The 24,266-nt window shown below is 38.7% G+C and overlaps 1 protein-coding gene across 5 annotated transcripts in view; it reads right to left on the bottom strand.

Moving 5' to 3' along the window:
- The window catches only part of Rbm26 (RNA binding motif protein 26), an 84,880-nt gene that overhangs the window by 40,083 nt on the left and 20,531 nt on the right, over nucleotides 1–24,266 (bottom strand). For 3 of the 5 annotated variants that reach the window (XM_045145059.1, XM_045145057.1, XM_045145060.1), the window contains exons 2-9: nucleotides 18,055–18,173; nucleotides 17,162–17,298; nucleotides 13,843–13,931; nucleotides 9,873–10,090; nucleotides 5,238–5,498; nucleotides 4,326–4,565; nucleotides 3,625–3,795; nucleotides 3,153–3,293 (exon numbers count right to left, since the gene is read on the bottom strand). In XM_045145059.1, the coding sequence (XP_045000994.1) occupies nucleotides 3,153–3,293; nucleotides 3,625–3,795; nucleotides 4,326–4,565; nucleotides 5,238–5,498; nucleotides 9,873–10,090; nucleotides 13,843–13,931; nucleotides 17,162–17,298; nucleotides 18,055–18,173 (1,376 nt within the window). The remainder of the gene's footprint in view (nucleotides 1–3,152; nucleotides 3,294–3,624; nucleotides 3,796–4,325; nucleotides 4,566–5,237; nucleotides 5,499–9,872; nucleotides 10,091–13,842; nucleotides 13,932–17,161; nucleotides 17,299–18,054; nucleotides 18,174–24,266) is intronic. The other 2 variants (XM_045145058.1, XM_045145061.1) reach the window with 1 other exon arrangement.

Here is a 24,266-nt window from a genome sequence, read left to right as displayed (position 1 = left end):
TAGAAATAGTCAAGACTGAAATGCAGTGCTAAATAGTTATGAAAATCTGTTGTTACTTCCAATATTTTACATATATTCTCCTAAAGCAGCTTTGGTACAACCTTGCCTTACTTTTCATGCAGTCTATTATCTTAACTGGACTTGCTTCTGCCTATGAAGACTTCTCATCCCCCTTCTCCCCCCAAGGTAGGGTCTCGGTCTCACTCTAGCCTGGGCTGACCTGAAATTCACTCTGTATTCTCAGGGTGGCCTCAAACTCACAGCGATTCTCCTACCTTTGCCTCCCGAGTACTGGTATTAAAGACGTGCGCCACCACGCCCTGTTGACTTCTAAATACTTAATTTGACCTCAGAGAATTGCTGTCAATTCCATTCATTACCTCCTTCATAGGTGTATCTTCTCTGGATTTCCTACCACCTCTGACCCTGCTCTTCTGTCTGTGGCTATGTGGCTTAAAGGTCTCAGTAAGCTCTGTGCTTACCCCTCACCTGGCTTCTTCGCCTCACTCCGTAATCTCCCCAAGATGGTCTTCTTTACTGGGGGAGGGGTTATTCAAGGTAGGGTCTCAGTCTAGCCCAGGCTGACCTCAAACTCAGTGATCCTCCTACCTCTGCCTCCTAGGTACTGGGATTAAATGTGTGGCTAATAGAAAGCAAAGCAGCTTTCTTTTGTCTACTGTCATAACTTTATCTTTCCCAGTGATTCTTGGAAATATGATGCTTACAATGTGGTGGGGTACAAGGAATAAACATGTTCTATATGTTCCAGATTCCAAAAATCTGTATTTTCTAGTCAGCTGTCATTCATAGACTTCAGATCCCAAATCTTATCTCCTCCTATATGCTTCGAATTTGATGACTTTGGGGTGTAACAAACAATTAAAAAATTAATTTATTTTTATTTCCTTTCCACTCTGACTTTTTTCCAGCCAATATTACCATTTGCTGATCACCCAAGGAGAAATTGATGTCTGATGCCAGCCTTTCCAACAGTCACCTTCCAAGACACACACCTTCAGTAAACTGTGTTGTCATTTTCTCTTAAACTTTACACTTCCTACTCTTATTACTCTAGATAAGTTCTATCACCTCTATTTTTCAAATGCCTTAACTGGCCTCATAACTCTCACTACCTCCTATGATACAGAAAAAAGTTGAGTTTCAAAAGAGTATTATTCTGTGGTCATGTACTTTATCTTTGCCCCTAATTCAAGCGGCTCAGTGGAAACATACTGCAGTATGGGGAGTTCCTAGTACAAGCTATAGTGCTTGCGGCTGGTAAGGCATTTATGTAACCAGTTATACAGCAACACTTTAAGTCTCTCTCCTGTCTCCCCAGCCTGCTTCACCGGCCCTTTTGAAGAATCTCTGACACATTCAATATCCTTTTCATTTCAATACACTATATATCACTGCATCCTTATTCTCTCATTAATATTTACTAGAAAGTTATTAAAGATAAAGAAGGAAGTTTTATTTGATATGCAATCAATAAATACATCTCATAGTTTCATGTACTGTATCCCTACAATAGCCTTTCAATGTTGTTTTCCTAAATAAAATTACCAGCACTGCTTTTTTTTAAATTATTTATTTATTTATTTGAGAGCGACAGACACAGAGAGAAAGACAGATAGAGGGAGAGAGAGAGAATGGGCGCACCAGGGCTTCCAGCCTCTGCAAACAAACTCCAGATGCGTGCGCCCCCTTGCGCATCTGGCTAACATGGGACCTGGGGAACCGAGCCTCGAACCAGGGTCCTCAGGCTTCACAGGCAAGCGTTTAACCACTAAGCCATCTCTCCAGTCCCAGCACTGCTTTTCTTGACTTAAAAATACTTCACCTTTCCTCCTGTCTAGATCCAAGTCAGGGGGACCACTGTGAGTCTGAAGCCAGCCTGAGACTATACACAGTGAATTCCAGGTCAGCCTGGGCTAGAGCAAGACCCTACCTTCAAAAACAAAAACACACGCACACACACAAAGATTTAAAAGTTTTTTGGGGTTTTTGTTTGTTTGTTTTTTCCAAGGTAGGGTTTCTCAGGGTGGCCTCAAACTCACGGCAATCCTCCTACCCTCTGCTTCCCAAGCGCTGGGATTTAAGGCGTGCACCACCTTGCCCAGCAGATTTAAAGTATTAAGCATAAAAGTAAACCTTCACATAATATGTAATAACTATACAAAATGAACATTTTATGTGTCTGTCACAATCTAAACCAGAAAATTTGAAATCTAAAATGGTGTAAATGAGAATATAAATGAGGGGGGAAAAAGATATAGAAATAGAAGTAAAATAAGCCTCAACTTAAATGAATTACTAAATTAGCTGTTTGATATATATTAAGAACAAAGTTATTAATATAGAATGCATTCCTAAACTAGCTCATAATTGCATATGATATAGCTCAAGAACAGTATTAAAACAATCATTAAAGGGCTGGAGAGATGACTCAGTGAGTGGTTAAAGGAACTTGCTTAAAATCCTGATGGCTTGGGTTTGATTCCCAAGTACCCACTTAAAACCAGATGCACAAAGTGGTGTGTGCATTTGGAATTTGTTCAGGGGCAAAGAACTCCGGCATACCCATATTCATATTCTTTCTCTGTCTCCCTTATCTCTCTCTCCTTGCAAATTAGTAAAAATAAAATATTAAAAATAATTATTATTATGTAGGATAGGGATTCTATGAGAAAAGGCATTCAAATTTCTATGTATGACAGACATTTATCTTAATTGAAATGTATCATATAAGTTGTACCTATACAATGCAGTGATAAAACTGCCAAAACTCCAACAGCTACATGGTAAGATTTCTAAGTAAGGGGATGGACCTCTCTTCTCTTAATCACAACTATCAATGAGACTGGCAGTGAAATAGAAATGTTATATGGCAGTGGCATATTTGCCAGTAAAAGCAAGAAAAGGAAGGAATTGGAAGGGGGTTAGAAAGGAAGAGAAAAGAAAGAAAAAGGAAGGAGGGAGTGCAAATGGAGCAAAATACAAGAAGTTACTTCTCTAATAACAAACTTCTGAGAAATGTGGTAAATATGAAGTACATATTACCTATGTGCATGGTAAGTAAACAGTCTACCATTAAGCTATCTCCCCAAACTTGACACATCATAAAAATAAGAAAAGAATAACTATAGTACCTCTGGGTGGCAAATCCATATCTCCTGATGTTAGTCCTATCAAATTAGGCCTCTGTGCATGCACTCTGTGTCTGTACATAGGTCTGGAAGTGTTTGTTATGCTTGGGGCTTCAGGATTGTAGCCATCTGTATCGTATGTATCTGGTAATACAAAAACTGCAATTAAAAAACAATTATAAAACTCTACTTGGTAATTCTTAAAATTGATATTAAAAAAGGTAAAACACATAAAATAGTACTAATAGTATCTAAAGTGTTTTATACATCCTAGAGCAGTTTTATTAAAAAGGTTAAGGATATAGCCTAACTGAGTGATTTAATATTAATCAAGCCCACACTGTATTGTTTAATTTTAATGAAAACAATGGTCCTGACAGAGCAAGTTACTCCTGTCTACACATTTTTAATACCTCTTCTGAAGCTGTTTTACAACTATATTACATTATTAATATAGAGGGGGCCAAAACTGCACCTGCTGTAAAAAGAGAGGGTGGAGCCGGGGGAGGCTGATGATGAATGCCAGTCGTTACTACAGTAGGAACAGAACTGGTTGCAGAGTTTGGGGGAGCATCCATGCCAGATGGCTGCAAAGGAGGAAGTGGAGGAGGTGGTCCTGTCAAAATCAAAGAATAAGAAATATCATCTGAAAGCAAACAAATAAAATAAATTATTATACATCCAAACACAGTATCATCATTTATAACGCTAGAATATTTTCTATGAGCAGTAAGTTCTTATAGGTTAGCTTTTTGTGATTAATATTCTTTTCAATCTATTACAAAACAGGTTTGCCTCAAGCTTACATGAGTAGTATTTACTTCACAGGTCCCACTTATATTCCAGTAATCACTGATTTCTAAAGAATGATTCATCAACTGTTTTACTGGCAAGATGCTCTGAAAAACAACTCTTACTTGACAAGGATAATAGATAACTGGAGTACTACCATGACATATATGATGCATAGGCCTTTCTAAACCAAAGAAACAGGTTTGTTAAAGGCTACAACAAGTGAGTATAATCCAAATGAAGTATACTTGGATTCTCTCAGGCATTTATGGACTTCATTTAGAAACATTTTAAAGAAGCAAGCATCAAACTACTATACTAACTTCATTTAAAAGAAGTACTATATATAGACAAATAACAAATACAAGAAAGGTATCCACTGACCTGTGACAGGTGGGAGACTGGGTGGCAAGGGACCTGGAGGTGGCACTGGGGGTCTGAGGTTCACAGGTGGGGGTGTGAGAATTGGTGGTGGAGGGGGCAGTCCAGGAGGAGGTGGTCCTTCAACAACAGGAGGCTGTGCTGGGAAAGGCAGCATACCAGGAAGATTCACATCTTCTACAACTACTGGGTCACTCCCATGATCAAAGGGGCACATATCTCCTCTCATACAAAAACCCTTTTCTGTGAGGAAAAAATTATTAGAAAGAAATGTGTAAAGCACTGAAAATATAAATTATCTGAGTTTACAAGAAATATTTAAAAGGGTTTTTCAGTATTGAGCAAAACATAATTTTCAATTTCACAAGAGCCATCTTCTTACTAGTAATGTAAATAACTGGCAATATATCTAAAATATATCCTCATGAATGTTAAAATAAGCATACCCTGCAAGAAAGATGATCCAAACATTTACATACAACTTCTGGCATATATATCCTTTTATTAAATCTTATTTAAAACTACAAGATATGCTGCAACTGTAATTTTAGTATTATTTGTAAACCTTTTATAGTAAATTCTTAGACTCTGGTTCTCATATAAAAATACTACATGGGTAGTTTATAGGTCCTATGGTCCTACTTATATTCCAGTAATCACTGGTTACTAAAGAATGACTTTATTAAACTGCTTTGGTAACAGACTTCCTAAAAAAGAATTCAGTAGGTATTTACTTTTATTTGATAAACTTCAATAATATATTAACACATGGAAATAGTTTTTAAATTAATGAGCACAGTAGTATCTCAGTTCTATCATCAGAGGTCTTTCTGATAGTTGTCCAGTCTAAATGAACAAAGTTTAGGCAACTAGGAACATGACTTCAATACAGCATGAAACAGTTGAAAGACTTACCATCATAATCTCTACATCGTTTCTTTGGCATTGGTGGCCTTACATAAGAGTTGTGATCCACCTGGTCTTCATGAAATTCTGACCAACTTTCAGTAGTGTTATTCCCATGATGAGTAGGAGCAATTACGGTAATGGTGCTACTCAAAGTAGGTACAGGATAGTGGCCAGATGAAATATTAGGTACCGAGGAGACGGGAGTATAATTATTTTCTAATGGATCTGTTCTATCCAGGTCATATTTAGGTTTGACTAGATCCCTTTCTGCAAAAGAAAAGAAATAACTTATAAAACTATACTCTACTGAAAAAAGTACCAGATCTAAAAAAGAGTTGATTTTGCTGAGCATTTAAAACAGTTCAAATTTTACATAATTGTACCCTTCTATTAAAAGCTACTAGATGGGGGGGAGGGAGGCTGGAGAGATAGCTTAGGAGTTTAGAAGCTTCCCTGCAAAGCCTAAGGACCCAGGTTCAATAACCCAGTCCCCACATAAGCCAGATATACATGGTAGCACATGTGTCTGGAATTTGTATGCAATGGCTAGAGGCCCCTTCTTTCTATCTACTTCTTTTTCCCTCCCCCTCAAATAAATATTTTTTTTAAAAAAACTACTCAAAGGAAGAAAACTCAGTAGCAACAAAGGCCAGTAAACCACAAAAGATATAAAGGGAAGAGAAAGGAAGGGAGGGGGTACTTAATAGGATGATATTGTACATATGTAAGTAGAAGAGACTGAATAAAGGAAAGGTGGAGGGAGGGCTAGTCAAAATCTAAAAGGATAAAAATAAATCGTATGGAAACCTACTATATTGGACACTGTAACACTCAGGAGCCATAGATTGTTACTAGAAAATTTTCAGTGCCGGGGATCGGATACCTTCCAGTGAATTGTAGGCCAGGGAGGTCCCCCATGCCCCCAAAACATTACAGGCCACTGCTGAAGCCCTTGGTTTCCCACCAGGAATCGATGGTAAGACCCTATTGCTGAAGACTCCACATACTTGGGATGCAAGAAATCCTGCTGGAACTGAGCTGATAACCTCCTCCATGTAGACCAGCTGACAGAAAGCTAGAAGAAGCCATTCTGCAAGCAGTTCAATGGGAGAGAGAGAAATCACCATTGAAGATGCTCAACAGTGGACACTGCAAGCCTTATATTTGGCCAGCGAGGCCAAATGAGCCAAAGGGTGCAATAGCAGCACGTCTGTCATGGTGGAAACCAACTGCCCTATATTTGGACTAGAGGCCTGCTCCATGGGAGGGAATACATCCCTGATACTGAAAACCTAAAACAGGGGTAGTCATGAGTCCTAGGGGTGTTAACGTCTGCTGCTGTCTGGATAAATGCTCATCAAACTGCCCAGTAAGCACCTCTATTAATGTTCATCTCCATATTAATGCTAATCTCACTTTTGGTAAAGAATCTTTTCAGATGGAAGTGAGTGACCTTGGTATGACTCAGAAGGCATCATGGTGCTGAGAAGAAGTGACAGAGGAATGCTCAGCACTGCAGTATCTTTATCCAAGGCTCAGGGTCCATTGCGGAAAAGGTGGCAGAGAGAATGTAAGAGCCAAAGGAAGGGTAAGACTCCTTACAACATGCTCCTCCAGTCACAAAATGGCATGGATATCCATGACCTCACAGTGCCTGACACTACTTACAAAAGACCATCATAATAGGAGGAAAAGATCATGACATCAAAATAAGAGACTAATATGAAGGTGAATAAAGTTATTTCAGGGCTGGACAGATGGCTTAGCAGTTAAGGCATGTGCCAGTAAAGCATAGGAATCCAGGTTTTATTCCCCAATACCCACATAAGCCAGATGCACAAGGTGGCATATGCATCTGGAATTCCTTTGCAGTGGCTGTAGGCCCCAGTGCACCCATTCTCTCTTCCTCACTCTCTCTCAAATATATAAGTAAGAAATAAACAAATAAATAAATAAATAGAGACTGATTGAGAGGGGGAAGGGATATGATGGAGAATGGAGCTTCAAAAAAAGGTGGGGGAAGGAGGGCATTACCATGGGATAGTTTACAATCATGGACGTTGTCAATAAAACATTAATTAATTAAAAAACAAAGCTACTCAATAAATACTTTCCAAGATAAGCTATTTCCTAAACTCTAAAGCTATATATAAAGCTACACACACTTAGTTTTTTATGGAACTTTGTTTTTACAATGAAGATTTTTTTATTTTCTTCATTACAAACTAAGCATGCAGATTTGCAGATTTTTTTTATTTTCTTCATTACAAACTAAGCATGCAGATTTGCAGTTCACAAAACAAAAGTATGACATCTGTCCAAAGATACTATTTTTAATGAACACTATTAGAGTAAGAATGGATGAATGAAGAGGGAGAAAGAAGTTCATATTAAACAACAAAAAACAAACCGAGTTACAAGGAAACAGAAAAGATATTAAGGTTACTTAGGTAAAGCTTTGGGGCACAGAGACCTGCGATGGTTTATAGTGTCAACTTAACAGGACCTAGAATCACCTTTGTCATTTCCCTGAGGCTGTCATCTGGACATACCTGTGAGTGATTATCCTGACTAGGTTAACAAAAGAAAGAACCACCACTTTATGGCCTGGATTAGTGGCCCATAGACAAGGAGAGAACTGGAGGAACACCAGCATTCATTGCAGTCTACTCTGCTGATCTGACAATGTGACACTGGCTTCCTACTCAGACCCACCAGGACTTCCCCACCATGATGGACTCTATCAGCTGGAACTGTAAGCCAAAATAAACTCTCTCCTTCCCTAAGATGCTCTGGTAGATTGTGGTAGTTTGAATGTGAAAAGTTGAATGTATGGCCCCAGACACTCAGGTGTTTTATTAAAATTGAGCTTGCAACTTAAGACCCTAGCAGGCAGATCCCTGCAAGAGGAGTGTGTCTCTAGGGGTAGATCTTGGGGTGCAGCCCTAAGGGGTGTTTAGGGCAAGTCTTCAATAAAGCCCTACTAGATGTGTTCAAAGCAGCTGAGCTCTGGCCGTTCTGCTTGCTGGTGATGCTGGTTGTTGATGGTGTCTCTGCTTTGATCTATGCAAGTGAGCCAGCTCCTTTTGCCAGTGATGGCGTTTCCCCTGGATCTTGTAAGCCTGAAATAAATTCTTTCCTCCCATAAGCTGTGTCTGGGTGGCTGTTTTGTCTAGCAATGAGACGCTGATAGCAACATAGAACGGATATCCTGTCCCAGCAACAAGGAAATAACTTATTCAAGGAGTAACTCATTAAGACCACAGTGGAGGGAATACTGTAAGAATACTGAGTATATGGCTTACACAAAGGCCTTAACAGTATCAAGTAGCAAAATTTTGAGTAAATTTGTCTTAGTCAAACAAAGATGTTGTTTAATTGTAAATAACACCCTTTCATTAATATATTCTGTAAGAGAAATTATACATATTAAAACAGATAAGCTCTTACAAATACATCAAATATACATATATATTTAGGGTTTTTTTTAAGGGAGGGTTTTACTCTGGCCCAGGCTGGCCTCAAACTTATGGCAATCCTCCTATCTCTGCCTCCCAAGTGCTGGGATTAAAGGCATGTGCCACCAAGCCAGCCTCAAATAAATTTTTAAACATACAGTTTTGATCCACAAAATCTGAATTAATTATGCAAGGTAATAAGCTGTGACTTGTGACTTATATACCCATGAAACCAATAAAAATCATAAGCATACTTATCACTCCCTTAAATATCTTTTCTTTTTTGTCTCAAGATGTTCTCAAACTCAGGGATCCTACCTCGACCTCCCACGCGCTAGGATTAAAGGTGTGGGCTACCACACCTGGCCTAAAAGTATTTTTGCCATCTATAATCATCCTTCCTTTACTCTCATCACAGCCAGCCTCTGACTGGTTTACGTATGTGTACTTTCCCCTGGTTACTTGTTTTGTTTTTTGTTTTTCAAGGCAGAAACTCACTCTAGCTCAGGCTGACCTAGAATTCACTATGTATTCTCAGGGTGGCCTCAAACTCATATCCATCCTACCTCTTCCTCCCGAGTGCTGAGATTAAAGTCATGTGTTACCATGCCCAGCTGCCCCTGGTTACTTTTACTCAAAATATTATTTTCAGATTCATTCATTTTGTTGCATGTATCAATTCTTTCCTTTTTTTGCAACTTATGTGTATGCAGAGACCACAACATATTTGTTCACACATGGGTTGTTTCTAGTTTGGACCTATTACAAACAAAGCTGTCATACCCATTTGTGTACCAATCTGGATTTGAACATATATTTTTATTTCTTTTAGTTAAGTATAAATGGAATGATCATTTGGTAGGCTTAACATTTAAGATATTGCCAAAATGTTTTCCAAAGAGCCACTTTAATCTGTATCTTCACTAATAATGAAAAGTCTTTTTGATTTTAGTTATCTTGTTAAGTATATATTGATAATTACTGGTCAGTTTTACTCACATGGATTATCACTTTTTAAAAGAAATTTAAAAATATTCATTTGGACCACAGATTATATATCATAATAGAAAAAAAAATGAAGACAGCACTGGAAAAATGTTAAACAATTCTAAAAATCCCTTAAAAATGGAAGATTTTCATAGTAAATAAGACTAACCAAAATATGTATACACAGATTATTTACCTCTGCTTCGTGTTCTGCTTCTGCTTCTAGTCCTGCTTCTATCTCTATCCCTGTCACGAAGCCTCTCTTTACTCCAACTTCGGCTTCGACTCCTGCTGTAACTGCGACTTCGTCCTCTTCTTCTATTGTACCGGTCTCTGTAGGAGTCTCTTCGAGGAGGGTTTCGATCATAATCTCTTTTGCGAGAACGATCATCTTTTTTTCTCTCATCACGACTTCTAAAAACACATATGACCACTGTTATGTAACTAGTCCTTAATACAGGAAACAAACTTTCAATACAATGGTTATATATCAGCATTACAATATAAACTAACAGAAAAAAAAAACCCTGACCTTATTCAATTCTTTTAAATGTTTTTAAAAGAAAACAGTTCTCTTAATTTCTTAAAACTTATTATTATTTAAGAGCGAGGGAAAGAATATGGGTGTGCCAGGGCTTCTTGCCATTACAAACAAACTCCAGATGCACACACCACATTGAATATCTGCTGTACATGGGTGCTAGGGAGGGAACCGAAACCTCAAGGTCAGGCTTTGCAAGCAAGCACCTTTAAGTGCCAAGCCATCTTGCCAGCTCTCTCTCAATTTGTTTTTTTCAAAAATGTTTATTAGTGAGAGAATGAAGGGAAAGTATGGCAGTGCCAGGGCCTCTTGTGCTCCAAACAAACTCCAGACATACGTGCCACTCTGTGCATCTGGCTTTACACTGGTACTGGGGAATCAAATATGGGTTTAGCAAGCCAGCACCTTTTAACCGCTGAAGATGAAGAGAGATGTCTCCAGCTTCCTTTCAATTATTTTCTGGTTTTCTTTTTCAACAAAGGGTCTCTCTAGCCCAGGTTGACCTAGAATTCACTTTGTAGTCCTAAATTGGTCTCAAACTCAAGTTTTGATTCTCCTACCTCTACCTCCCAAGCGATGGGATTAAAGGCTCCCTCCCCTCCCTCTCTCTACCTTCCTTCCTCAAATTTTTAATCCTTAGTCTCCTGTACAGCATCTATACAATTAAGGCACTTGTACATAAACACATCTATACATCTTATATTACATGTATCATGTACATATACAATGGATCACTTGGATCATACTCTAAACACTTTTGAACATAGTGGGAAAAAATCATACTAAAGAAAAACTTCAGGCAAAAAAGGCTCTCTCATGATTCCACTGGAATCTGAAGTTAGGAATAAAAATAACTAATATATGTTAAACAGTATTCTATTTAGTACTCTTTTCTTATTTTTTTTCAAGGCAGGATCTTAACACTAGTGCAGGCTAACCTGGAACTCACTCTGTAGTCCCCAGCTGGCCTCAAACTCATGGTAATCCTCCTAACTCTGCCTCCCGAGTGCTGGGATTAAAGGCATGTGCCACCATGCCCAGCTTCAAGTAGTATTCTATATCACACTACCATCACATGTAACTCAACTAAGATACTTGGTACAAAAGGCCCTTGTGGTGCTTTGACTGTATGTCTGTCAATAGATTTAGTAGTTTCATACAAGCTTGTAACTTGATGTCACCGAGGGTGGATTCTAGGGTCTAGCCCTATGGTGTGTTTGGGGGCAGATCTGGAATTCCAGCCCAAGATATGCAGAGTGCTTGAGCTCTGAGTGGGGTTCTTGGAATGTGCTTGCTTATGGGGCTAGTGGTGGTTATTTCTCCCTGAGTGGACATGTTAATGAGGACCAGCTTCTTTTACCATTATGGAACATCCCCTGAATCTGTATGTAAGCTTCAATAAATGCCTTCTTCCTCTCATAAACTGTGTCTGGTCTGTTCATCCTAGCAACATAAAGCTGGCTGTGACAGAACTGGTACCAGGAGTAGGGTGTTGCTGTGGATGAATCAGATCATGTGGATTTTAGTCTTTTGAAACCATTGTTTTGGAGGAATGGGCATGGACTTGGTACTTGCAAGTGAAGATACCTTCCAGAGCGGTAATCCAAGTGTTATGGACTATTCTGGTGAAAATTTGAAAATGCTAAGTACAGAGAGAATTGTATTTGGAGGCTCTGCTTATGAACTTTCTAAGGGGAAGGAAAAAACAGAGAACTTTGTTGTAACAGAGCTTCTGTGTAAGAAGTGGCTGCATTCTGCTGCCCATGCCCAGAGAGTTTGAGCAAGGTTAAATTTTTAATGGACTGATGTGCCTGGCTGAAGATATAGAACTATGAAATTTAAGATTGAAAGTTGGAAAAATACTCAAGCAAGTTTAAAATTACCCACACTGCAAATGGTTGCTGAAGCTGCTATTATCAAATACAATAGCATGTGGAAGGAAGATGGCCCAACTACTTTATAATGAACAAAGGAAAAGATGTCTGAGGAAAGACTGAATGGCAGAAATGCTAACTCTTGAAAGGAAGGAACGTCCTCTTCAAGGTCACCCTTTATTTTTTCCCTGAATTAACAACATGGTTCTGTCCTGCACACCTGGTATTAGTTTTGGAAGCATAAACAAATGCACAGAGGGTCATGAAGAGCATATTGTTTCAGGAGGTGCTGCTGAGGTACAGCATATATATAAGAAGGGTATCATAGCAATAATAGGCCAGTAGAGACATTGGGAGATGGAAACGTGGTTTGCATGGAGACCCAAAGATGTTTTGGATATACCAGGACTGTGCAAGGGCTACCAAGGAGCATTGTTGACTTCAGATGGAAGTATCCCTGGCTATTCAGACCAGCTGGAAGAGAGGAATTGGGAATTCCAGAGACTGTCAGTACCTGGTTATAATAAGACTTGAACTGCAGATATGTGCTGTTTGTTTGATGGTTATTAAGTGTGTATTGGTCTAGTCTCTCCTTGTTATACCTCATAGCAGTTTAAAATGTTACTCTGTGCCTTTATATGTTGAAAGTTATAACTTGTTTTGACTTTACAGGATGAGATTTGGGACCTTGGAATTAACTTGGTGAAACCTATGTGGACCGCTGCCATTAGACTAACTACAATTTACAATGTGAGATAGTTATGAATCAATTGGGGGCCAGGGATAGATTGTGGTAATTTGAATGGATGTCCCCAAATAGATTCAGGAGTTTCACTCATGCTTATAACTTTACGTCTCTGTGGGTGGATCCTAAAGTACATGTAGAGGTAGATCTGGAATTCTAGTCTCAAGATATGTACAGTGTTTGAACTCTGCCTCAGGTTCCTGGAGTGTGCTTGCTTATAGTGCTGGTGGTGGTATTTCACTCTGCACAGACCTGTGAAAGGGGGCCAGCCTCTTTTGCCATTGTGGAATTTCCCCCTGGATCTGTTAGGTTCAACAAATCCCTTCTTCTTCCCATAAACTGTCTGGTCTGCAGGTCCAGCAATGTAAAGCTGACTGCAACAGTCCTAAACTTTCCTGGATCAATAAAAGAGTAATCACTGTTGAATGAGACCACACATACTTACAATATGATCCCAGCACTCGTAAGTCTGAAGTAGCATTGATCTAAGTTGGATGTTAGCCTGGACTATGATAAGTACAAACCAGCCATCACTACATAGCAAAACTGTCTTAAAGAAATAAGCAGACAAAGCCGGGTGTGGTGGTGCACACCTTTAATATCAGCACGTGGGAGGCAAAGGTAGTAGGTGGATGGCCATGAGCTCAAGGCCACCCTGAGACCACATAGTGAATTTCAGGTCAGCCTGAGCTAGAGTGAGACCCTACCTGGGAAAAAAAAGGAAAAGAAATAGACAAGAAAGTAAACACTATTTGCCCTTACGTAAAATGATAATCATCAACTGGGCTAGGTGTGGTGGCACACTCTCATTTAATCCTAGTACTTGGGAGGCAGAGGTAGGAGGATTGCCATTGAGTTCAGGACTACCCTGAGATTACACAGTGAATTCCAGGTCAGCCTGGGCTAAAGAGAGCAAAACATGAAGAAATAAACACATAAACAAAGAAAACTAGTTTGCACGTTCACAGAAAGGACAAAGGACACTGAGGATTGTACAATGAATCACCTGTTTTCTCTGTAGCGGGAGCTTGATTGGGGAGGACTGTGATTTAGCCTTCTAGAAAACTTCTTCTCTCGCTCTTCCTCCTTTGTAATCTGGTATTTTAAAAAAATTCATATGATTTTAATAAGTTATTCCTTGCCATGATACTATTTCAATGATTTAATATTAAAATTTACATAGCATATATACTAAAGTATCTAGAAATATTCAAACAAAATTAATTTCTCTAATAAATTCAAGTATTTAACCATAGCAGTCTACTGAAAGTGATTAGTAAAAAAGTCACAAATCCTTACTTTAGATAACAGTGGCAAGAAAAGACTGTGAGTCAATATTTTCATTCTAATAGGAAGACTTCCTTCTTTCCAAAATCTATATTCGTATTTCAGTTTCATACATTTAGTCTCACATCAAGAATATAAGAGAACACATTAGAACCAACCAAGTCATTAAAAATAAGAGTATTTGGGCTAGAGAAGATGGCTTAGTGGCTAAGGCACTTGCCTGCAAAGCCAAAGACCCTGGTTCAATTCTCTAGGACCCAAGTAAGCCAGATGCACAGGTGGTACATGCGTCTGGAGTTTATTTATTGTGGCTGGAGACCCTGGTGCACCTATTCTCCCCACCCTTCCTCTCTCTCAAATAAACAAATAAGTAAACAAAATATATTTTTTTAAAAACAGTATTTCAGGCAGGCATGGTGGGACCCAAGTTTGATTCTCTAGGACCCAAGTAAGCCAGATAAGCAAGGTTGTGCATGTGTCTGGAGTTTATTTATAGTGGCCGGAGGCCCTGGTGCACCCATTCCCTCTCTCAAATAAATAAATAAGTAAATAAAATATATATTTAAAAAAAGAGTATTTGAGGCAGATATGGTGGTATATGCCTTTAATACCACTATTTGGGAGGCAGAAGTAGGAAGATCACCATGAGTTTAAGGCCACAGAGACTACTGAGTGAATTCCAGGTCAACCTGGGCTAAACAGAGACCCTACCTCGAAAGACAAAGAAAAAAAAAGTATTTGAGAAAGTACATTTAGTGAAATACTTCCGTTTCTCCAAGCATCATGTCAGACAGATATTACTGTTTCTTATATGAAGCCTCCATTGATTTTATATAGCCACTAGAAAGCAGTTATAGGAAACACTGCTATCATCATTCTACATTTTCTGAATTGTTTCCCACGACATTAGTATATGCTTAGAAAGAAAGGACAGAGGTTAAACAAATTCAGAAAACACTGACAATAACTTCTGTAAAGATGTCAGAGCTTAATATACATGTCTGTTTGTTGTCAAGATAGATACCACTCTAACCTAGGCTGACCTGGCATTCACTGAAGTTCAGTGGACTTTTGATGATCCTTTTACCCCTGCTCCCCTCCAAATGCTGGTATTAAAGGCATGTACCACTGTGGTGGTCTGATTCAGGTATCCCCCATAAAAGTGTTCTTAATACCATGTCCCCAGCCTACGGCAATTTGGGAATTAAAGCCTCCTAGAGGCAGTGTATGGCTGGGGGAAGGCTTATGGGTGATAGAGCCAGCTTCCTCTTGCCAGTGTTTGACACACTCTCCTGTTACTGTTGTCTATCTGATGTTGGCCATAGTGTGATGTCCACCTGCTCAGGCCATAATTTTCCCCTGCCACCACTGAGCTTCCCCCTTGAGTCTATAAGCCAAAATAAACCTTCTTTTTCCCACAAGCTGCTCTTGGTTGGGTGTTTTCTGCCAGCAATGCAAACCTGAATACAAGAGCCACCATGCCAGGTTCAAGATTATTCATGTTATTAAAACTAAGATTTTATATCAAAATTACACATAGATTCTCTGATGAAGGAAATCTACAGAAAATACCCATATGTCCCAGCTAAGGCCAACCTTTCAATGGTTTAACTCTTCCCTTCTTTTCTTTAAAGATTTATTTTTATTATTTATTTATTAGAGAAAGAGAGACAGAGAGTGAGTGAGAATGGGCACACCAGGGCCTCTAGCCACTGCAAACAAACTCTAGACACATGCACCATGCACCGCCATGTGCTTACATGGGACCTACAGAATCAAACCTGGATCCTTAGGTTTCGCAGGCATGCACCTTAACTGCTAAGCTATCTCTCCAGGCCCTAAAACCAGGTGCTTTAATCTTTTCAACTCATTCAAAACTCTCTGCCCAACTAGACAAAAATCTGAATCCTAACACAATTTCCCTGATGCACTTTTTGTTAACACTCACTCTTGCCATATAGTCCAGGTATCTCTGAAACCTGCAATCTTTCTGCCTCAGCCCCTAACAAGTCCTGGTGTTTTAAAGGTACAAAACCACACTTAACTCTTCCAGTGTTCTTACTTCTCTCTACTTACCTCTGGAGAGCAACTTATAGTGACAGGCAGCAATATTCCATACCACATGATGAACTAGGAACTTTAATACTGCCACAGAATTTTATTTTTTATTTCATTTATTTATTTATTTGAGAGAGACAGAGGAAAACAGAGAGAAAGAGAGAATGGGCATGCCAGGGCCACTAGCCACTGCAAACGAACTCCAGATGCATGCACCCCCTTGAGCACCTGGCTTACGTGGGTCCTGGGAAATCGAACTGGGGTCCTTAGGCTTCGCAGCCAAACACCTTAACCACTCACTAAGCCACTTCCCAAGCCCCTGCTACAGCATTTTAAATGTAGAATGCCACATGGCATTTTGATAGTTCTGAAACCTCAGGTGTGACAATCTTCCACAACTGGTCCAGACCCATGATAAAGTATTACTGCAGCAATAGATGTAACACTAAGATTTTGCTATTAACTATCCCTAATAAGAATGGCTCACAATGCTTAAACTGTTTGTGAAAACAATATTATTTCTACTAATACCAGCTTTCCTCTCAATAATCTGGATTTGGTTACATTAGGTAGATGATACCCAAATAAAAACCCTCGCCAGGCTTGCTGGCACATACCTTTAATCCTAGAACTCCAGAGGCAGAGGTAAGGTGACTGTGAGTTCGAGGCCAGCCTGAGACTAAATTCCAGGTCATCCTGGGCTAGAGCGTCTCCTACCTCAAAAAACCACTTAAAAAATGCAAAAAGAGCCAGGTGTGGCGGCACACGCCTTTAATACCAGCACTCAGGAGGCAGAGGTAGGAGGATTGCCGTGAGTTCAAGGCCATCCTGAACTAGAGTGAGACGTAACATCAAAAAAAAAAAAAAAAAAAAGAAAGAAAGAAAGAAAGAAAGAAAGAAAGAAAGAAAGAAAGAAAACTTAACCTAACTAGTCCCTGTACATGTTTCAAGAATCTATAAAGGTGAACACAAATTCTTACCTCCTCTTTTTTTATATCTTTTTCTTGGTGCTGAAAAAATTCTACCTTCAGGCTTCCTGATGATGGCTGCTCTGGTGGAGGTAGATAACTCTTGGTATTCACAGCATCAAAAAGTTTTTCCACAAATATTTGTGTTTCTAAAAGTACAAACAAAAAAGCCAGATTAAAAGACATTCAACTAGACATTACTTACCCTATTCTACACAATAGGTGTGAAATGCCTTGATTTTTATAAATATAAAACTTATACTAAGATAAAACATAGTTTCATGGTACTCATGATTCATTCAACTTACAAGATTAGAATGGCAAGAGCCTCTCACCCAGTTACTTCCAGTCAGTTATGACTATTCTCCATGTAGCACACCCAATGTATAAACACAAATATTATCATTATCTAGATGTGGGTGAAGTACAAAAATGTTGAAAAGCAGGGCCAAAGAGGTGGCTCGGCAGTTAAGGCACTTGCCTACAAAACCTAAGGACCCAGGTTCAATTCCCCAGTACACATACAAAAAAAGATACACTACGTGGTACATGTATGTGGAGTTCTTTTGCAGTGTACAGGCTCTAGTGCACCCATTCTCATTCTCCAGCCCCCCATAAATAAATAATTTTTTTAATTTGAAAAGCAATATAACTACACAAGATTCCAAGAAGTTTTCTAAATAGTATTATCTTTAAATAAGCAAACAATGCCATTTTCTTAATCTTTAATACATCTAGGGAAACGAGCATAAGGATATTAACGAGGCAGCTATGGATATAATTTTATTACAATTAGTAGCAACCTGTTTATTACAACTAGAGGTTAAGTTCCTTTAATATTCTATGGATAAATAATTCTAAATAACTTATTAAGATAAAAGAATATTTAAAACCAAATATTTTACCTTTCTGAAGAAATACATCAAGCTGATCAATACATAATGCTTTTAATTCCTTTTCACTTTTATCTTTCTTTACCAAAGCCAAAACGTATTTTGCTAAGGCTGATGGATCTGCATCACAACTAGGAAAGAAAAAAAAAAAGCAACACTGAAGAAAATTCAGCCATAAATAACTACCTATTGTAGAAATTCAAGTAACAAACAAACTTAGAAGTTATAACAAATAGTTCAGAGTTAAGTTATGTAAAACAGTTGGCTCATGAAAGGCCTTAAAGAAATATGTTGTTTCCCTTCTGTTAGTATGTCTTACCTGCTATAGGTAGCCATAATTTCTTAAAACCACAACATAAATTAAACCCCATTAAAAAATAGATATATACCCATATGTACTAGGAACTTTTATTTTATAATGATAATATATTCAAGTCTACAAAGAATCAACCAACCATTCAGAAGTAGTATGCAATCTTTTAAAAACAAGCTTGGATCCAAAATTTATTGTAAATATTATGTTACATACAGAACTAGAGAAACATGAAACTAGTAGAGAAAAACACTAGACCTGGAAAAAAAAAAACTTGAGTTGACTGTGGAATTATGAAACCCTTTTGAATTACAACACAAAATTATTATCTTAAAAGAGATACATGATTAAAAAAAAAAAAAAGACAACCTGAGTCCCTAGGAGCTTGTCAGCTGTACCTCTGGGACTGGCCATTTGGTACTGCTATCTTTTGAGGGTTCCTGGTTTCTGGATACACGTAGCTTTGCCAGATATGTACTTAGTAATATCAACTGTATTAATAAAACCCATTTACTATGAAAAAACAAAAAACAACAACCTGGGTCTGGGCAGATAGCCTACTCACAAGCATGAGGAGATGAGTTTGATGCCCAGCATTCCTGTACAACACATCCGTATGTGTAACCCCAGTGCTGAGGGAGGCTAACACAGGAGACTTGCCGGGGCACACTGGTCAGCTAGTCTGACTGAAAAATAGGAAGGCCAGGTTTAGAGATGTGCTAGTGAGGTCCAAGCGAAGGAGAAACAAGGTCAGAAGGGAATGTTTTTGATGCCTAAATCATGTTCCTCCAATTCAAAAAAAAGAACAAAGTAACTGTTCTTAAGCTAATCAAAAAGTATCCTACTTAATTAAAGATCACTTTACAATTCAAAGTAAACAAAAGCCAAATAATAGTAATAACTAACTAACTACAGAACCTAGTGTTCCATGAAGTAGGCTTTTAGCTTTACATACTATTACAGCTCTCATTTTATAGACAAAGAAATTCAGCTCAGGAGGAAAAAAAAAAAAAAAAAAGCCAAGCAGGCTACCCAGGACAAGTGAGTAAATGTGCCAATATTTAAAATGAAATGCTCTACTGCAAAACCCACATTAACCACTATATTAGATTGTCTCTTAAAATAAGGTACCCAGAAACCACATGTCCAAGTTACTTATTTCCATAAATACCTACTGCTATACCCTCCAACTCCCATTCTGCCACCAACCAGATTATGTTTTATAAAAGCCCTCCACATCTTCAACTCTTTATATGCTCAGTTGACATCCAAGACAGTCATGTCATGTTCCCTCCCTCATTCCTGTGCTTTATCCTTTCCAGTTTGATTTTCAAAAGACCATTTCAAGGCCAGGCGGGGTGGCACATGACCTGGAACTCATTCTGTAGTCTCAAGCTGACCTTGATTGTGATCCTCGTCTCAATTGGGGCCAGACATGGTGGCTCATGCCTTTGATCCCAGAACTCCAGAGAGGCAACTCCAGAGAGGCAGAAAAATTCTGTTGGTGGGTTGATTCTAAGTTAGGATTTCACCAACCCAGTGAGTTAGAAGGATCATGGAAAGAAAGGTATAGGTGTAGGATTTTGACAATTGTAGAGACTGTATGAAATGGTTGTTTTGGTTGGTTGGTTGTTTTTCGAGGTAGGGTCTCCCTCTAGCCCAGGCTGACCTGGAATTCATTATGTAGTCTCAGGGCGACCTTGAACTCACAGTGATCCTACCTCTGCCTCCCAAGTGCTGGGATTAAAGGGGTGTGCCACCACGCCTGGTCTTGAAATGGTCTTTTGAAAATCAAACTGGAAAGGATAAAGTACAGGAAGTGAGTTGGGGGGAACTGTCTTGGATATCAACTGAGTATATAAAGAGTTGAAGATGTGGAAGGCTTTTATAAAACATAATCTGGTTGGTGGCAGAATGGGAGTTAGTGGGTACAACAGTAGGTGTAAAGATCCATGAGAGCTATTTAAACAAACTTTCAGCAAGGCCAGAGAGATGGCTCAGCATTTAAAGGCATTACCTTGCAAAGCCTGACATCCTGGGTTTGAGTCCCAGGACTCACATAAAACCAGTCACACCAAGTGGTGCATGCATCTGGGCCTTACCTGCAGAGGTAGGAGGCCCCAGAGCACCCATAACCTTCCTCTCCCTCTCTCAGAAAAAAAAAAAAAAAATTCCAGGGACTGGGGAGATGGCTCAGTAGGTATGTAAAATGCATGCATGAGAACCTTAGTTCAGATTACTAGTGTACATTTGTGTCCACTTTTATGTTACATAAATATTTCATAGCTGCCCTGCCTCCAAAAAAGTAACTGCCAGTAAAGTATGGCCCTGACCACAGTCCTTCAACTCCAACTACTGTTTTGGGGGCAGAAAAACAAACAGGACACAAACACAAACAAGAAAACTGCAAGGAAGACAGGAGACTTGACTTACCCAATAGCACTGGACAAAAGCAAGTAGAAGGGAAACAATCAAGTATTTAAGTCAACAGTAAGTTAAATGACATGAAAGTGTAGGTTCAGGGGAAACTTCAAACATTAACATAACATAAAATAAAATAATGAAAAAAATAAAAAAGAAAAGGATTAGAAATAAAACAATGCAAGTGCTGGGTGTGGTGATGCACACCTTTAAGCAGAGGTAGGAGGATTGGTCTGCCATGAATTCGAGGCCACTCTGAGAATACATAGTGAATTCCAGGTCAGCCTGGGCTACACTGAGACACTATCTGGGGGACGGGGGTGCTGAACAATGCAAATAACAAGTACTACTTACAATTCTAGGTACCACTTTTCTCAAATATATAAACAGACCCACATAAAGCCAGATGCACAGTGGTGCATGCAGAATCTGCTTGCAGTGGCTAGAGGCCCTAGCACACTATCAGGCACTGCCTATCTCCTATTTCTCTCTGCTTGCAAAAAAAAAAAAAAAAAAAAAAGGCTTCTGGGTCTAAGTGCCCAGATAGTATTACAAGAGGAAGAAAATACATGCACAAATTTAACTCACTAGATGAGAAGCTTGTTTCTCTCAGGGACCTTTTAGTTCTTCATTAAAAAAAATTAGGTTGGATTTGGTGACTAATTTCTAATTTGCATGCATTCATTATTAAGCATTTTATTAAATATGTGATATGCATTCACTTTGTCCCATACTTCTAGATCCTGATGACAAAACTTGAAACAAAAACAAAATCCTAGCTGGAGAAATGACTTAGTGGTTAACATACTTGCCTGGAAAGCCAAGGACCCATGTTCAATTCCCCAGGATCCACATAACCAGATGCACAAGGTAGCACATGCATCTGAAGTTCCTTAGCAGCAATCAGAGGCCCTGGCATTCCCATTCTCTCTCAAATAAATCAAGAAATAATAAACTTTAAATAAAAGCCCTTGTCATTAGGGAATTTGCACTGGGATAGAGAGCATATATACATGTATGTATGCACATACTGTATTACCACATATGTAAATTCTCAGAATAATAATAATCCAGGGTAAAGGCATGAGGCATGGGGGGAGGACTAGAGGGAAGGAGACTAAGGGTGGGGGGGAGAATTAATGACTATAGGTACTTCATCAGGGAAGGATTCTATTGAAATGATCTTTAAAATAAACAGAAAAAAGATGTGAATTTAGACAGGGTTCAGAATGCAGTGCATGCATGTTTCATGGCTCTTTAGAAAAATTACAGCTCAGGCCAAGGGAACCAAACAGTATGAGATGTGAAACTAGCTGACAAAAAGAGAAAAGATGCCAGTCAGGTAACAATGTGAACATGCATGGAACATAGGAATTTCCAATCCCTTACCTCACTAAGGATTTCAAATTAACTACTTCAGTAATTTCTTGGCAAATTATCTAGAACACTATAAAGTCATTCACACAATTACTGAAAAGTATAAGAAGAAAACTTCATGAATACCAGAATTGGGGGCTAAAGAGATTGCCTGCAAAGCCTAACTACCTGGGCTTGATTCCCCAGTACGCATGTAAAACCAGATGCAATAGCACATGCACCTGGAATTCATTTACAGCCGCAGGAGGCCCTGACATGCCCATAATCTTTCTCTCCTCCCCATCTCTCTCTGCATGTAAGTAAATAAATAAATAAATAACTATTTTAAGCCAGGCATGGTGGTGCACACCTTTAATCCCAGCACTCAGGAGGCAGAGGTAGGAGGATTACCATGAGTTCAAAGCCACCCTGAGAATTCAGAGTGAATTCCAGGTCAGCCTAGACTAGAGTAAAACACTAATTCGAAAAACCAAAAAAAAAAAAAAATTACACACACACACACACACACACACACACACACACACATACATATAAAGAATGCAATGTTTTGAGAAATAGTTTAATTGGAATGGTCCAGCTTCAAGCTCACTTTTAAAGGAACTATACATACTAAATTAGAAAAGTAAAAGCAGTAGAGAAAGTCCCAACATCACCAAAAAAAAAAAAAAAAAAAAAAAAATCCATGAAAATAACTAGATTTCCTTAATGGTTTAATAACTAATCAGACTGCTCCTAGAAATAAAGATTGCAATTAATCCTCTAACATGCTTACCATTATCATGTATTTTAACTTTAGCTTAAAATACAGGCCTTGGGCTGGAGCGATGGCTTGGCGGTTAAGCGCTTGCCTATGAAGCCTAAGGACCCCGGTTCAAGGCTCGATTACCGAGGACCCACGTTAGCCAGATGCACAAGGGGGAGCACACATCTGGAATTTGTTTGCAGTGGCTGGAGGCCCTGGCACCCTCATTCTTTCTCTCTCCCTCTCTCGATCTGCCTCTTTGCTGCTCTCAAATAAATAAAAGAAAAATTTAAAAATCAGGCCTTTCAAAATAGAGAAACAGTAAAGAAAGCATAACATCCTAGTAATTTTTTAAAATATTTTATTTATCTATTTATGAGAGAGATCAAGAGAGAATGAACACGCCAGGGCCTCTAGCCACTGCATATGAACTCCAGACACATATGCCCCCTTGTGCATCTGGCTTACCTGGGTCCTGGGGAATCAAACTAGGGTCCTTAGGCTTCGCAGGCAAATGCTTTAACTGCTAAGCCATTTCCCCAGCCCCCCTAATATAGTATTTTAAAATTATTTTACTGAAGCTTCTTGGATACTTTAGAAATTCAATAAAACATAGCTGACAGAATTTAACTCAAGCTTCCATTTTCAAAGGTCTTAAAAGAGAGGACCTGGAGGTGGTACTAGGAATTAAAATTTAAATTTAAATACATTAGCTCAATAACTACAATACAGATATATACGTACTCTGTTCCAACCAAATTTTCATTTTATATTCATGAAAAATATCTAATTTGCATCGAAGTCATAAATATATATTCTGTATTTAGGATTACTCTTTCAAAAACCCAAATACCATGCCAACAGACATAATGCAGTCACTGTGAAATTTAAATTACTACAGGTTATTATGTTGTGTCATTTAGTTCAAATAAGGCCAAAATAGATTGCTTACAATAATTTACTTACAAAAGTTATTCATTAAGAATTACTATACCCTTGCCAGGAGTGGTGGCACATCCCTTTACTTCCCCAGCACTCAGAAAGCTGAGGTATGAGGATTACACGAGGTTGAGCCCAGAGTGGGCTATGAAGGCTATAGAGTGAGTTCCAAGTCAACCTGAGCTATAATGAAAGGGGGGGGGGGATTATTACATACCTACTTTATCCTACAAAATAAAATTACAAACATATTTAAGTAAACACCACAAAATCCACATTTTATATCAATTGTATGAAAGTGGATTTTATTTATAGCATTTTTGCATATATACTTTGATCACGTTCACTCCCATTGCCCTCTCTTGTTCTCCCTCAATACTCCAACCGCCCCATTTATTCCCAAGAAGTCTGCTTTTACTTTTATGTTTTGTT

This window comes from Jaculus jaculus, chromosome 3 (genome assembly GCF_020740685.1).
Source record: "Jaculus jaculus isolate mJacJac1 chromosome 3, mJacJac1.mat.Y.cur, whole genome shotgun sequence".
Taxonomy (NCBI): Eukaryota; Metazoa; Chordata; class Mammalia; order Rodentia; family Dipodidae; genus Jaculus; species Jaculus jaculus.
Note: the sequence above shows the minus strand (reverse complement) of the source record. Positions and strands in the feature narration are given on the sequence as shown.